The following is a 15,358-nucleotide window of genomic DNA, read 5'->3' as shown; positions in this document are numbered from 1 at the left end:
ATATATATATATATATATATATATATATATATATATATAATTGAGCTTCTATGCTTTTAACAATATCAAGTTATTGATGCTTGTACATTTTTAGCCATTAAATTAAGGAATGTGCGGTTAAAATGTTGTGGGCCCTCTAGGGTTGAGTGGGTGGTTCGTTGAATAGTAAATCTAACGGCTGAAAATGATCAGAGGAGTAGATCTAACGGTAAAAAATTTACAAGCACCAAGTACTTGGTGCTTTTACAAGCACTATAGCCGGGCTCTATATGTCACGCCCCGGATGTCTCGTTCCCCGGGCACGCCGACAAATCCGCCGTATACAAAGAAATTTTCTCTGTATACGAAGCGTCAAAGTACCTGTAGCAATACGATACTACAAACAGTAGCATAGAGCTGCTCAAAGAAATAAGCTAAATAACTGAGTTTCATATACATAGCTGGATCCAAAATACAAAGCTACTCGCACTGGCGAGTTAAACAACTATATACATAAACTCCAAAACACAACTACCTGCAGTAGGGGAAAGCCTCTAGCTCTGACTGTCGGGTAGGGCTCTAGCTCGCAACGCCCTTGCCTCGATCCTGATCCGCGGATGGTGCAGCAGCCGGAACCTGTGGCTCTGCAAAAACATAGGTAACAACTGGGCGTGAGAACTACTGTAAAAACAAGTAGTCCTCAGTGGGTACCGCCCAAAACAATATCGGTCACCCACTAAGTCTACAGAAGGCGTTGGACTAATGATATTATAAAGCACTATTAATTGACACGCTGTATCGCGTGCGGTGCATTGCATGGTCGAGTGAGTGGTGTGGTCTGTTGACACTAGCGACGTTAGGAGGTGTGGGATCTGTCGTCGGTGTGGGGTGTAGCGGTACCGCGCGCGCGGTGTGGGAATGCACGTTGCGGCTGTGCGCTCGCGTGGAGTATCAGGTTTCGACGGGCTGAAGTGGTCCGTGGAGCAAGCTCGGCACTGCGGGATGAGGCGACGCAGGAGACACCAAGGCTGGCGTCCGGAGGTGGCGTTGGTACGCCATCGCGGTATGCAGCGTAGTCTCTGTGCAGCTGCGTTGTCGCTCAGCTGGCAATCAAGTAAGACTCAACTGGTCGTAAACCATACGTGCCTCGGCACAATTGACGCCAAAGGCGAGTCGGTCACGTAACCGTGTGACGGGCAGTCCCCACCCGCCGCAAGGCCGAGACGACGCGTGAACGACCTGTTAACATTCCACTCGGCGAACAATGCGAATGAGTGTATTCTCTGGACGTACGCTGGGAATGTGATCTCGATGAACTGCGCAGTCAATTTGTGTAACCTCTAGGCTATCATAGTTAGAAGCTATGGGCAGGTTTCAGAGTCGGCAGTTTTCTCCTAATTCTATTTCCTAGGTTTCGAACGATGTATAAGTCTGTTTGCTGATAAATATGCTCGCATTCAGGTCTTCGGATTTCTACAATGACCAATGAATTTGAAGCAGAACTGGATTTGTTGAAATCGGGACGATGTGTCATACAGGTGACTAATAAAAGACAGACTTTTGGGGGTAAGCGATTACGCACCGTCAAAAGGATAAATTCCAGGGCAGCGAAAGGGGCCTCGGAACCAGGGACAACAATCTGGCTGGATCAGACTGGGGACCTTGCCAAGGGTCGATTGGACGACGCCAACCCAAGCCGTGAAAACAGTTAGGATCTCGATTGGCGTGTCAGAAATCCGCAGGCGGGGGCTAGACCGGGTTGGACGGCGAGTAGCCTGGGCACAAGATCTGGCAAATAGGTTGGAGTGGATGGTCTCTCGAAGTCCCGACCCAAGAACCAGCTGCGTCGCGATCGCGACGGTTTTTCCTAGCGAGCGGCTGAAGGATGAGACGTCTGACGGGCGGGATTTCAGCGCAAAGACGGCTCGTAGCCGAGTAGCAATCGTTAACACTTTGCCAGATCTAGGAAAATGACGCGATCACCCACGTCGACTAGCGGTCGGGAAGCCTCGGCGGACGTCAAACCAGTGAGATGCGTCGCTCGCCGCCTCCTCGCAAGGCTCCGGGCGAAACGCCATGACGGCTCGCGGCGCGACGTCGGCGACGAAATCCCCAACCGGACTCTCCACCAACACCTAAAGAGAGAAAGAAAGAGAAGAAGATGGAGAGGAGCAGGAAGTACTCTCTCTCTCTCTGCTCGGACACTTAAAAGGAGAGGGGAGGTGAGGGAGATACAAACGAGGTGAGATTTTACCGATTTAGCCCTCTACCTACTTCCTTGTACCGGTACACGGGATCCTGTACCGGTACAAGAGCCAACCCGAGAGCAGTTGAGCTATTTCGCGCTGGTTGTACTGGTACAACCACTAAGCTTGTACCGGTACAGCAAGCAGAAAATGCTGCTATTTTGCAGAATTCTTCGCGATAAGCGGCCCTCGCGGCGCACGGAGTCCGTTTTACGTCTATTTGACGCCAACGCGACTCGGGCTTGTCCCGACACTCTCCAGAGCTGTCGACAAGCCTCCACAGTCAAACACCAGGGATCTCACACTATATATATATATATATATATATTATAAAAAACTAGTTAGATGCATAGACCGGGTCCAGGAATAAAGTTTTTCCAATATTATAGTACTAGAGTACATCTTACACTTGGTTGGCATATTGTTAAATCAAATGCTCTCACATCACCTTTTTTTTTTTTCACGAGCCCCATCAAATGGTATTTGATTTTCTCTTTAGAAATTTACCTCATTCCCGAATCTCAAAGCACCATTGTTGATTATGATTACACAAGGAGACAACTTTTGGTGACTAGATGCTGATGCAATGCCACGTGGCATGATGTGAGTGAGAGTCCCTGCCACGTGGACACGTCCCATTGGTGCATTAGTCATTCTGTTTTGTTCGCGAGTTCCCAACATAAGCATGTGAAATAGGGTTGTAGCTTCTTCCTATGCTGGGCAAAGAGAACGTCTTCGGATCCTAACCGGTTGGATTTGAGACGGATGTTTAAAAAAATTAAATTTGAATTCGACTATCAGTCTTTCAGACAGAAATTTTGAAGTGCTAATTCGAAATCAAATCCTGAATTTGACGGATTTTCCAACGCGACCAGAAAAAACAAAACCTGAACTCAAAATCGAACCGAACCCGATTATGATTCCGATCCCGAAACGATTATTTCTTTTTACAATATTTTAAAATATATTACACTGAGCCTAAATTTTAAAAATAATAAATTAAAATTAAACATCAAATATATATATATATATATATATATATATATATATATATATATAAAATGTAAAATAATTTTGGATTCTGTTTGGATTCGGATACGGGTCGGATACAATCAAAACTCAAGCCCGAATTTAAATCATTCATTTAGTATCAAATAAATTCATTTTGTTTGAATTTGAATTTGTTTAAAATTTTGAGTATTCGTATTCATTGTCATTGCTAAGAACACCCACCACCAATAATAAGAAATGTGAATAAAAAGATTGGTTGATTCCACCTTTTTTTTTCTATTTATTTTGGGGGCAGCTAAGTTCTTAATCTCTAAGATTTTATTATAATTGAGTCACAGTTATTAAAAAATAGATTAATTTTGATCGAATACGCTATGTCAGTGTCATATCAGCGCCAATTGAGTACCTATAGTGCTAGTAAATTATATTATTTAAATTTATACTTATATTTGAAATTTAAACTTTTAATATTATTTTCATTTTAAATTAAATTTTTAAATTTACAGTTTTATCTTGTGTTAGAATTTCACATTTAAATTCTAATTTTGAATTTAATTTTAAAATTTACATATTATGTTGGGTTCGAATTTTAGATTTTTTGAATTCGAATTTCAAATTCAAATTTAATTTTTAATTCAAATTTCAAATTTTGAATTTAATTTTTCAATTCTATTTCAAACTTAGATTTTTAATTTTCAATTCAAAATGTGAATTAGATTTTAAATTTCAAATTCAAATTTAGATTCGAAATCAAATTGAAAATTCAAATTCTAAATTTGAATTCAAATTCAGATCTTGAATTCGACTTTCATAGATTCATATTTTGAATTCAAATTTACATTCAGATTTTGAATTCAAAATTTTAGTTTGAAATTCAAATTATTATTTTGAATTCCAATTTTAACATCCATTTAAGATTTTTGAATTCAAATTAAAAAATTCAAATTTATATGATAAATATAAATTTAAATTCAAAAAAATTCAAATTCAAATTCTTACCGTGAATTCAAATTTAAAAATGTGATTCATATTTTGAATTCAAATTGGAAATTTAAATTTAAATTTATATAGATTTAAAATTTAAATTTAGATTTTGAGTTCGATTCCAAATTTATAGTCAATACCAAAATTTAAATTCAGTTTCAAAGTCAAATTTAAAATTTAAATTTAGGTTCAAAAATTTTAATTCAATTTGATTAGATTTATAGTTTAAAATTTAAATTTAATTTTAAATTTTAATTGCATCGTTGATCCCCAACCTTTTTGCCATTTTTCAGTTTGGTCTTTGTGAAAAGACATGTACATAGGTGCTCAACTAGGGTTGACATAGCAGAAGCTTTCAAATTTAGCGGCTCTTTTACCGTTGTAACTTTTGTCACATTTGTATATATCTATTTTATATTTTTTATTTATATTTATTGGTGTCTTATTACAAGTTAAAAAATTTAAAAATTTTAATTTTGTTAGTCTTTTATCTTTTATAATATTAGTCCATCGCACTGCACAGGTAACTTCACTAGTGGATTATAAATTGTGAATAAGTGATTCCTTGTATATGGTAATGTGTTGAGAACTCATTCTGTGGTGTTGAAAGCTGCATTGGATGTTATGAATGAAGAGGATATATGAAGCCAAAGTTTGATGATAATAATATATAATTGTAATCGAACAAGTTGGTGTTTTTTATTTTATCTATACAACTTTGTGTTGTGGGGTGATGAATAAAAAAAAAAGAAAATCATATGTTGATGGGGTTATCCAATCTTTGTCTTGCTTCTTATCCTAATCATAGTACTAGGCCAATTTTGATACTAGGCCAATTTTGACCCAATAATGAAACATCAAAAACCATTTGGCCTTGCTTTTTGGTGTAGTATCTTTCAACAACTCTTTATGGTGTGTTTGGTGGAAGTCGGAATCGGTATCAGAATCGGAATAAAAATACGTTGAAAATGGAATCGGAATGATTCATTATTTCATTCTATTTGGTTTGTCATCTAAATTGGAATTAAAATAAACCATTCTTATTGTCGGTGTTTGGTTAAGATAGATATAAAAAACGTAATGAAATTAATATGTCAATTTTATCTTTATAATATATTAGTTTAAATTCAAACTGAAAATTAAATATTAAAAATATAGGTCAAAATTTTAAAATGATGTCAAACTTTTAAATATTTTTTAAAAAAATTTAAATTTAAGATTGAACTGATAATTCAAAATATAAAACTAAATTTCGATATTCAAATTCAAACTTAAAATTTTAATTTAAATTTCAACTTGAATCCATAAATTCAATTTAAATTTTAAATAAAATTTGAATAAAACTTTAAATTTTAATTTAAATTCAAATTTATTAATTAGATTCGAAATGCTTGGTTGAATTTTAATTTTTAATTCATGTTCAAATTAAAATTAAAATTTATAAAAATAATTTTTAAACTTAAACCTATGTTTTAATTAAAATAAACTTATACAAGTTAAATTTAATCCGAACAAATCCATTCTGCCCGAATTCAAGTTTTAATCCGGCCTTCTAGGCCTAATTGAAAAAAAGGAGTAATTGAGGGGATTCCCATTCACCCAAGAATCGGAATCGGAATGAAAATCCCGCATACGAAATACAGATAAACGAATTTGTCTATTTTGATTTCGATTTCGATTCTAGGGTGAAACAACGGCGAACCAAACACGTTAAAGTTTTAGGCTTAATTATAAAAAGTACTTCCCCCACATTTTAAGTCTTATCTCATTTACTTTCCTACATTTAAAATTAAATTAATTAATTTTAAATAATTTTTAAATTTGATGATCAGTGAATTCGGGTGTAAAATTTTACTAAAACGAGTTAGTATATCTCATTGTTACTTATCTCAGTATCTATCTAATTTACAACTCAAGAAAATAGATACACAAATTAAAAAAAAGAGATCTCCTGTTAAGTTGATACTATCAAATTTGATAGCTTTTAAAAACTTTTATTCTATTTAAATGATTCTACTGTATAAATTAATTAGAACTAAGTTTATCTGCAACTTCACGTTTTACAAAGTTCGACACTTAAAATTCAACAATCACATAAAAATTTTAAACATATTTGAGACAATGGCAAAATTACCATAAGGTAAATTGAAGCAAGACAGATGCTAAAATGCAAGGTGGATTTCGTTATTTATCCAAATAAGTTTTAAGTGAGAGGTTCTCTAGGTAATCTTGTAGATAAAGAAAAACTAATTCAAAAGCAATAAGCATGCACGTATATGCGTAGATCGATCTTACATATGTATAATTATAGAATAAGAATTTAAGTACCGTGACATGAGATTGTGTCGGAAATGTACCGACACAGTACGGCACGGTGTGTGCCAAGCCATGTCCATAAGTATCGATAACAAAGAATATATGTATGCCGACACGTAATAATATAAAATATTATTTTGAATAATAAAACATGTTAATTATTTATTATATATTTTTATCAAATTTTTAAAATTTTATTGAAAAAATTATTTACTAATTTTAAAAATAAAAAGTTTTGAGTTGTGCCATTGACATGAGAGTTGTATCATGTCGATATCTTACTGACACGATACGGCAAAGTAGATACGGCCCGTGCCGGGCACTTTAATCCTTGCTATAGAAGGACAAGATTTAATGTAACTGTTAGCAAAAAGTGCTCTTTGGAGTAGTGCTTTTAGGAGAATCGCTGTGCTAGAATTTCCCCAACAATCTTCTGTTCCAGAATAGAATCGAAAGAAACAAATCGGAGCATACTGTCGTTTTGATGCTTAGATTTGCATCTCTGCTTTTCCCTCCATGAACGTGCATGAATCTTCTCCTTGCTAAACGCGGTACTAAAAACTGTTGTTTGTTATTTATCAGAAGTACGACCAAGCAGATCCAAATTTCTAAAACCGTATGACGCAACAGAGTAAAACTACGACACTTCTATAAGTCTCGTGTCCATGTCAGATTAAGAGCGCGTGTTCGACGTATCCCATTAAAGATAAATATATTTTTTTATATTTTATTTTTTATGCATATATAATATTAGATAATAAATATTTTGAATTTTTGATGAATGCTTATAAATTTTTTTGGACGATATAACTAGATTATGTATGATGGGAAATTTCTTTTTTCAGAATATATGAACTATTAATAAGAATTTTATTAATTTTATTAGTGTGAGAAATATAAGAATATTTATGAAAAATTAATACTTTATATTATATTAAATATTTATGATGGGGATATTGATGCCTAGGAGTAAAGTTAAATTCCACAAAACTAATTCAATGTAATTAATTAAGGTATTTTCAAATAGGACTTCTACGTGGCCCATGGGCCAACCTAGTTTCCAACTTTTCTATAGTTCTGTAGTATAGCATAAAAACGCATACGGGTCGGACCATGTTCGGATCGGGCAAAGATTGGTCTAAATCCGCATCAATATGCGGTAAAGAATATCCGATTCTTTTTATATCTTTCAAACCTGATCTTGTTGCAACCCTAACTCTTGAGGAGATCAGAAATGGTGCGATCTTTAGGATGAACCAGACTGATCCAATCCGTAGTTGTTATAAGATTAAACAGAGGGAGAAACTTTGCCCCGTGAAGAGACACTAACTTTTTTTTTTTCGACCGACCAACCCTCCCTTCGCCACCCTAGAGGCCTTGTTGCCTCACCTATATAGCTAAGTTCACGTCCTAAATGAATGAAGTGGGTAACGTGCTATCTTTTCTTAAAAAAAAAAAAAGAACTCGTGAGGAGATCGTTTCATTCGAAAACAAACATACTTAAGTCACATGAGATGTGCTTCGCAGACGTAGAATTGTTTGTATCCTCCTCTTTAGCATAAGCATGAAATAAAAGAAATTAGTGTCTTCATAATAATAACAATTCAAATATGAGGCAACTGAAAAAAAAAAATTTAAAAAAGAAAAAGACAAATTTATTTATTTCTCTCTACACCTCCATCCTTATCTCTATTTTCCTCTTTCTCAACAGAAATCGTCCTCATTTGTGGAAAAAAAAACAAAAACTAATGGTGCACATTTTGGTACAACTTGCTCTTATTCTTTGTTGTTGATGACTTTTCCTTGCTTTTTTTTTTTTTTTTTTTGAATAATACACACAAAAATTACTGTGGTTATTTGTTGAGTATGAATATCAAAATTAATGTTTTTTTGGTAGCTTTCGATTTTAGATAGAGACAGTGGTTTCACATTATTTTATATGGTATTTGATTAGGACTTTCTAGGTTCGTGTCTTTCCAGGTTCTCGAGCTCAAATGTAAAGAAAAAAAATATTGAATATGAATATGAAAAAACATCATTCTCTAGTAGTTTAATAAGTTTTTAGAGTATGTTTTTTTACAATGGGACTAAAGGATTTTATTATGAAGGTCACTCCAGATATGATAATAACTATAAATTTAGAAGGAAAAACATAAGAAAACAGAGTGTAGATTCAAAAGAGCAACATTGGATTGCTAATAATCTTTGCATAATAACTAATGTTGAAAAGATTTATTTTCTTTTATCATCTTATGATTGAAAAAAAAAAGAAGAAGAGAAAATTAGACAAATAAGGAAAACTAATTAATGATCCGGCAATTTATACTCTCTCTTTTAATTCCTACTGCAGGCCCAACAGGCCCAAGTAGTTTCGGTAATAGGCTTCTCGGTTAGTTGAGCCCATTGCTCGCTTAAATTGGGTTGATGGGCCCATAAATAGCCCTTGGAGGTTCAATCTAAACAAGGCCCGACCCGACCCGACCCGACACGACACTTCCCGAGTTTTCTCAGAAGGAAAAAAGAATAGAATCTGAATAGCTTGAATTTGGAACGACTGAAACGCACAGTGATCCAAATTAAGGCCGGCAATCTAAGCCACAATGATACAAGACTCGACTACGGCAAGATCACGTGAAAGACGAAATGATCGATGAAGTAATACGTAACGTAGAAGTTTGTCCGCGAGAAATTCACATGTTGATGTACAATAACGGCCTGTCCAAACTCACAAGGTTAAACTTTTGGATGAGGGGCTCGTTTGGTTTACCTATTTTAGACTCTGGAATCAGAATGAGATTTATTTATTTCGATAGTTGTTGACTGTTTCACAGGAATCGAATTGCGATTCTTATTCTAATCTGAAGTGGAGATGATCCAATTCATTTATGACACTCTGGCTTTGAATTTTGGATAGCCCATTCTGGGTGCTCCCATTGTCGATTTCGATATCTGTTCCAATAACGAATTAAACATTTTTGGATAATTCGTCATTCTTTTTCTCATTCCAATACAATTCAAGTTTATTTTTCAGTTTCATTTCAACCATAAAGCAAACGTATGCGAAGATGTTACGATCGTGAGTCCGCGATGGTTTGGACCGGAATGGAAGTTTTCTATAGTACAGCGGGTACAGAATTCCAAACATGCCGCTTCTCCTCTTTCTGGCCCGAGAGCGTGAATTGGATCTCGAACAACACCCACCCTTTTATGGCCCGGCCCATAAGCCCATTAGGCCTTGTAATCTGAGATCCACTATAACATGAAAATAACAATATATTTAGGCTAATTTACAGGAAACTCTCTTAAAAACATCCATTTTTTCACTTTTCTTTCCTAACTTTTAAAAATATATATTTTACCTACTTAACATTTCAACTTGTTGCATTTTGGCCCCCTTCCGTGAGGGTTTCATCACTATTCTGTCTATTTTTTGTATTTTATACTAAAAATGCTCTTCAACATAACAGAGCTGTGTGATTTTCGCCTACACCGAGTCCCAACGGGGCACACGTGCATGTTCTTCTCATGAGATGGCAAAGTTTGTGTACGGCGTGAGCTCGCGACTTTGCATGAAACTCTGCCATTTGGTTGGGCTAACTAGACTTCCGAAATACCAAGCAAGCCCTAATGGAAGGTGCCAAAACCCCACTCAAGGTGACCATATATAGGCTGGCACATTATTTGTATGCAACATGATTCGTACTCGCAACCTTTTTGAGGTTACATAGTGATTAGAATTTTGGAAAACTTCAAATACCCCTCCTGTGGTTTCGCACTTTTTTACTTTAGTACCTCATGGTTTAAAATGTATCAATTTAGTGTCCTGTGTTATTATTTTTATTTTTTCGTCAACTTTTTCGTTAATATTTCGTTAAATTATATACAAAAAACTTAAGTTACCCACTTAGGTTTATCAAATATTTACTTTAGTACCTTTTAGTTTTAACTTTGTCACTGATTTAAGAAAAAAAATTAGTGAATTTATAGTAAAAAGCGAAAAAAATCGCATGGTATTAAATTGATACACTTTAAACAAAAGGGCACTAAAGTGAGAAAGTACGAAACCACATTGAGGTATTTGAAGTTTTTCCTTAAAATTTCGAAAGATTAGATACTTGTTCTAAAAATTTAGGTGAAAATATATAAAGTTTATCTGAATTATAAACTATTTTGAATTGACTATTTAATCTTTCAAAATTTTAATTTCACTATTCAATCTCTCAATTTGTTTGACTTGAGTCAGCCTATGATATTTTGACTTCGAAATTTGAATGTATCGTTTAACTTTATAGGTTTAGCTAGAATACCTCATGCTATTATCGTAATTATAAATTTATTAAAGTAAATTATTAGTTTAAATTTTAAATTCAAAGTGCTGTTGACCTAATCAAATTAAGTGAATTAGAACATTAGATAGAAAACTCAAAATTTTAAAAAATCGGATTGCAGTTTAAACTGGTCAATAGTTTACATACCTATCTAAAATTAATAACAACTCAACTATAAGCTCCATTCATTTTTCCAAGTTTATAAACAAGCGAAAGAAAAGAGCGTTGATTAATTAAAGGAGTTAATTTGGTATTGCGAGATTTTTTATTATTATTATTTTTTTTTAAGTTTTGGTCTTATCAAAATTAGCTCTCTAAATATCGCGTACCTTAATGAAATAGATCATCTCATGTTGCGACACGTGTCCACATCCTCATTAATGACCCTTACACGTCGCACCGACCAGTGGTCCACACCCCGAGACGTGTCTCACCGACTACAGTACACACGGAACGCCCACTGAGATGCTACCACGTGTCCACGTGGATTCCCCGTGGTGTTCTCGGATAAGTTGCTACGACCTTTTGACTCTTCCCGATCGAATGCACTTAAATCACCTGGATCTGGTCGGCGCCGCCACGAGCAACCACGTGTCCGTACGGTTCTGGCCTATCACATCTTGCCAAGTGTCTCTCCCTCCTTCCATATCCTCCGCGTGTATCCGCGTATATAAATCACCTCTCTCTCTATTCTCAAACCGTAGTTAAGTTCCCCCCAAAAAAAAAAAAAAAAAAAAAAAAANAAAAAAAACCACCTCTTCATTCCAAGCATTAGAGTGTTACATTCACTTGCAATTATTCTACACAAGCCAAAGTATTAATCCACAAGAAAATGGGTCAGTTGTGGACTATTCTCACTCATCTTCACTCCTTAGCTGGGTACGTACACACACTCTCTCTCTCGCGCCCTCGCTCGCTCGCTCGCTCGCTCGCTCTCTCTCAGCTGCTGATCACACTTCATTTATATCGTGATTCGATATCTCTTATATCATTCCTATATATCATGATTTTGATTTTCGAGGTTAAACCTTTATGTTTATTTTGTTGTTATTTTAATTAGTGCTAATTCGCTTCGATGTTCAATGCAGGCCCACTGTTATGCTCCTATACCCATTGTAAGTAGTGTGCTTGGCTAAATGTGCTCTTAATTGCCATTAATTACTTGATCATAGCTTTTGTATACATATTTGTACGATCATTTGGGTTTGATTGGAATGAATATATGGACTTAATTGAAATAGGTACGCATCGATCCAAGCCATGGAGACCCCGACGAAGCTCGACGACGAGCAGTGGCTAGCCTATTGGATCTTGTACTCCTTCCTTACTCTCTCCGAAATGGTGCTCGAGTCCGTCATTTATTGGTAATTTTCTTTTTTCTTTCGAGCAGAGTAACCGTAAAAAGTTAAATTTTAATTTGAAACTTCCACTCCTACATATGATACGGAGCTACTGAGGCATTGAAAGAAGAAAAACTATTTAGGATTTTTTTTTTCTCAACAATTAATGGTGTGGTTGGTGTAGTTATGTGTCACCTTGATCTCTTATTCCTTACTAATTAACTACAAGTAAACAAAGGACTTAAAAGGATGTGGACCCAAACATGTTTAATTTTTAACTTAATTTGCAGGATACCCATATGGTATGAGTTGAAGTTGGTGTTTGTGGCGTGGTTGGTGCTTCCACAGTTTAGGGGAGCTGCTTTTATATATGACAAGTTCGTGAGGGAGCAGCTAAGAAAGCAATGGTCCATCAAAGATGTTGCCAAGCCAAGTTCCCCCCCTTCTTCATCTCCTTCTAAGGACAAAGACAGTAGTATCAAGAAGAAATTTGTATCTTTCATTACTCCTAAGAAGGTGAGTTCACTGTTTCATTCTTGCTTAATCATCTTACCTATTCTTTTGCCCCGCCACTTTTCTCGTTTAATTACTTGTTGCAGATCGAGTTTTAATAGGACGAGGATAGGATTCATTGAATTCGCTTAAAATCAGTTAGTAAACCGTGACGACGAATTCTAATGAATCTATCTGTCGATATTAAAATGAGATTTACAGAGAGTGTTACACAATTTGTTTGGGACTAATTGGTTGCTATCTACTTTTGATTATGGCAGGGTGCACATGAGGCATACTGAGTGCATGGTGTAGAGAGAGAGAGAGAGAGAGAGAGAGAGAGAGAGAGAGAGAGTCATGTGTTTGATGTTGTCAATAGTACTGTTGATTTTTCTCCCTCTTCAATGTACTTCTGTTTTTTTTTTAGACTAGCTGTAGCATACTGAAGTACACTTCTTTCACTGTGCTAAAACTTAGAAGACAAATTTTAGATGTTGAGTCTCTTCTCATCGTGAGACGGTACGTTTAATCCACCGCCCGTTATGTGCAGTATCTGAATTTTGAAATAATATGAATAGTGGATTAAACTGTCTCACCGTGCGCAATCTCCATCTTTGATTTTTGTTTTGCAAATTGGGATCCTTTTCAAGTTATAATGAACCTAAAATGCATCTCAATTTAACACTAGTTTCTGCAATTGTGTGTAATTTCACCTTTCTGATTTGTTAATACCATTGTACACACGGACCATACATTAATTTTCTTCTACTTTCAATTAGTATTTCAATACGGTACATACCTCCTGGTGAAAAATACAAAATTTTCCAATTACTATTAGAGTAATGCTTCTATACTTTTTTTTTTAATAATTTTACCCCCACTATTTTCAAAATTTTTATTTTTTTTTTGTTTTCTTTTTCTCTCTCTATCTTTCCTTTCATAATTTGGCATTTCATATAAGAAAAATTTTAAATGAATTGACAATATGATCATTGAATTTAAACTTTAAATAGTAATATAAAATTCCTCTAATTTAAGTTTCACTTTTAAATTTAAAATTTAATATTATATTCAAATTTATATTTTAAAAATTTAAGTTTCATATAAATACTTTGAAATATGGTAAATAGAAATAATTGTTTGAATTCTAGTCTTCTGGTTTAGGTTTGGTTTTGGGTTTCGAAAAATTGGTCAGTTTTGAATTTGGATATGGATTTTTGAAATCCGTCGAGTTCGGAAATAAGTTTTGTGATTGTTAGTCAGATTCGAATTCAAATTCCTAACTATTTTTTTTCTCACCAATAATTCTAATCTTTTTAATTTATATGTTTAAAATTATATTTAAAATATTTATTAGCTCTAACAGTTAAATTATCATTCTGTTTAAAATATTTATTATCTTTACCGGTTCCAAATTGTTCTTAATGTTATTCGGTTCAATAGGTTAAAATCAGATTCTTGATAGAATAGGTCAAAGTCTGATCAGTCAAATCAATCGGTTCAATCTAGTTTTTAAATCATTGAATTTAAAATTTAAATAGTAATATGAAATTCCTCTAGAGAAATCTAGTTGTAGAAATCTTACTCTCTAAGTTTTTTATGCATTACGTTTTAAACTGGTGCGAATAAACTGTATTTTAAATCTTGGTAGAAATTTAGTTTTTAAATAGTAATATGAAATTCCTCTAATTTAAATTTCACTTTTAAATTTTAAGTATTTAATTTTTAAAATTTAAATTCATCGTATTTAGAAATAAAACTATTTCTAAAATTTCTATAATTTAAATTAATGCATAATTTGAGAAACACTAAAACATTTAAAGTAGATTCCTAAATTAATGCCTAATAATTGCATAAATTTGGTTAATCAATTAATTTCCTAAATTAGTGCTAATTAATGCATAAATTTAGGACCTCAATTAAAAGTTTCTTTAAATATTGTATTATTTAATTACCAAACTAACCTTGAATAAAATAATCCTTTTACCTGCTAAGTATTAAAGTTACATTTTTACTCTCTATTAATCAACGGTTAAGATCTTTTTTATTTTTTTTTAAAAAAGTACCGAATCATTTCTCTTACTATTATAATTATTATTTTATTTTTAATTAATCCTTTATTCATTATAATTTATTATTATTTATTATAATTAATTAGATGAATTAATTAATTGGAAACGTTTGTTTCCACTCTTCTTGGATTCTTTTTTTTTCTTTTCTTTTTTTTTTGAGAAATAGGTTAGCGAGCTATCTGCTTTATTCATTAAGCAAAATGAATTAGGCATACAAAGTGAAAGTAGCTTCGGCCTCCGAAAACAGATTAAAAATAGTAAGAAGAAGTGAAAAAAAGAAAAAAGGGGAGGAGGGAGCTAGGAAGTAGAAAAAAGAGGAAAGCAAGATGCAGAAATTAAAGACAAATCATAGTAGCTCGTTCCAAGCCTTCGTTAATAGATTAACACGAGCCAGAGACCGGGTAGCGTTGGAGGGTGTTACCTGGAAAATGGAATTGTTTCTATCCGTCCAGACGACCAACCAAATTGCGGACAAAAGGGTTAAGCCGTTTGTTCTCATCGTGGCGTTAGGGGTGTTAAGTATTTTCAACCAAAGATCTCTTAGATCACCCGGGACGACTAATCCCTCCGCGCTGAGGAGTAGGTAACGA

General features: G+C 34.1%; 1 protein-coding gene across 1 annotated transcript; it reads left to right on the top strand.

The window, feature by feature from the left end:
• LOC109722744 (HVA22-like protein e) lies at positions 11,592-13,288 on the top strand. The gene is made up of 5 exons (XM_020250867.1): positions 11,592-11,743; positions 11,953-11,979; positions 12,106-12,228; positions 12,495-12,720; positions 12,978-13,288. The coding sequence occupies exons 1-5, from the start codon at positions 11,697-11,699 to the stop codon at positions 12,996-12,998; spliced, it is 444 nt and encodes a 147-aa protein (XP_020106456.1). The 5' UTR covers positions 11,592-11,696; the 3' UTR covers positions 12,999-13,288.

Source organism: Ananas comosus, linkage group 17, assembly GCF_001540865.1.
Source record: "Ananas comosus cultivar F153 linkage group 17, ASM154086v1, whole genome shotgun sequence".
Lineage (NCBI taxonomy): Eukaryota > Viridiplantae > Streptophyta > Magnoliopsida > Poales > Bromeliaceae > Ananas > Ananas comosus.
This window is presented reverse-complemented; position numbering and strand designations above follow the sequence as displayed.

What these genes read in the sequence shown, in the direction of transcription:
- LOC109722744 (XM_020250867.1), top strand. Translation starts at nt 11,697, where the DNA reads ATGGGTCAGTTGTGGACTATTCTCACTCATCTTCACTCCTTAGCTGG. An exon ending in GTTATGCTCCTATACCCATT is followed by an intron (nt 11,980 to 12,105) that starts GTAAGTAGTGTG and finishes TAATTGAAATAG; the next exon opens with GTACGCATCGATCCAAGCCA. An exon ending in CTCGAGTCCGTCATTTATTG is followed by an intron (nt 12,229 to 12,494) that starts GTAATTTTCTTT and finishes CTTAATTTGCAG; the next exon opens with GATACCCATATGGTATGAGT.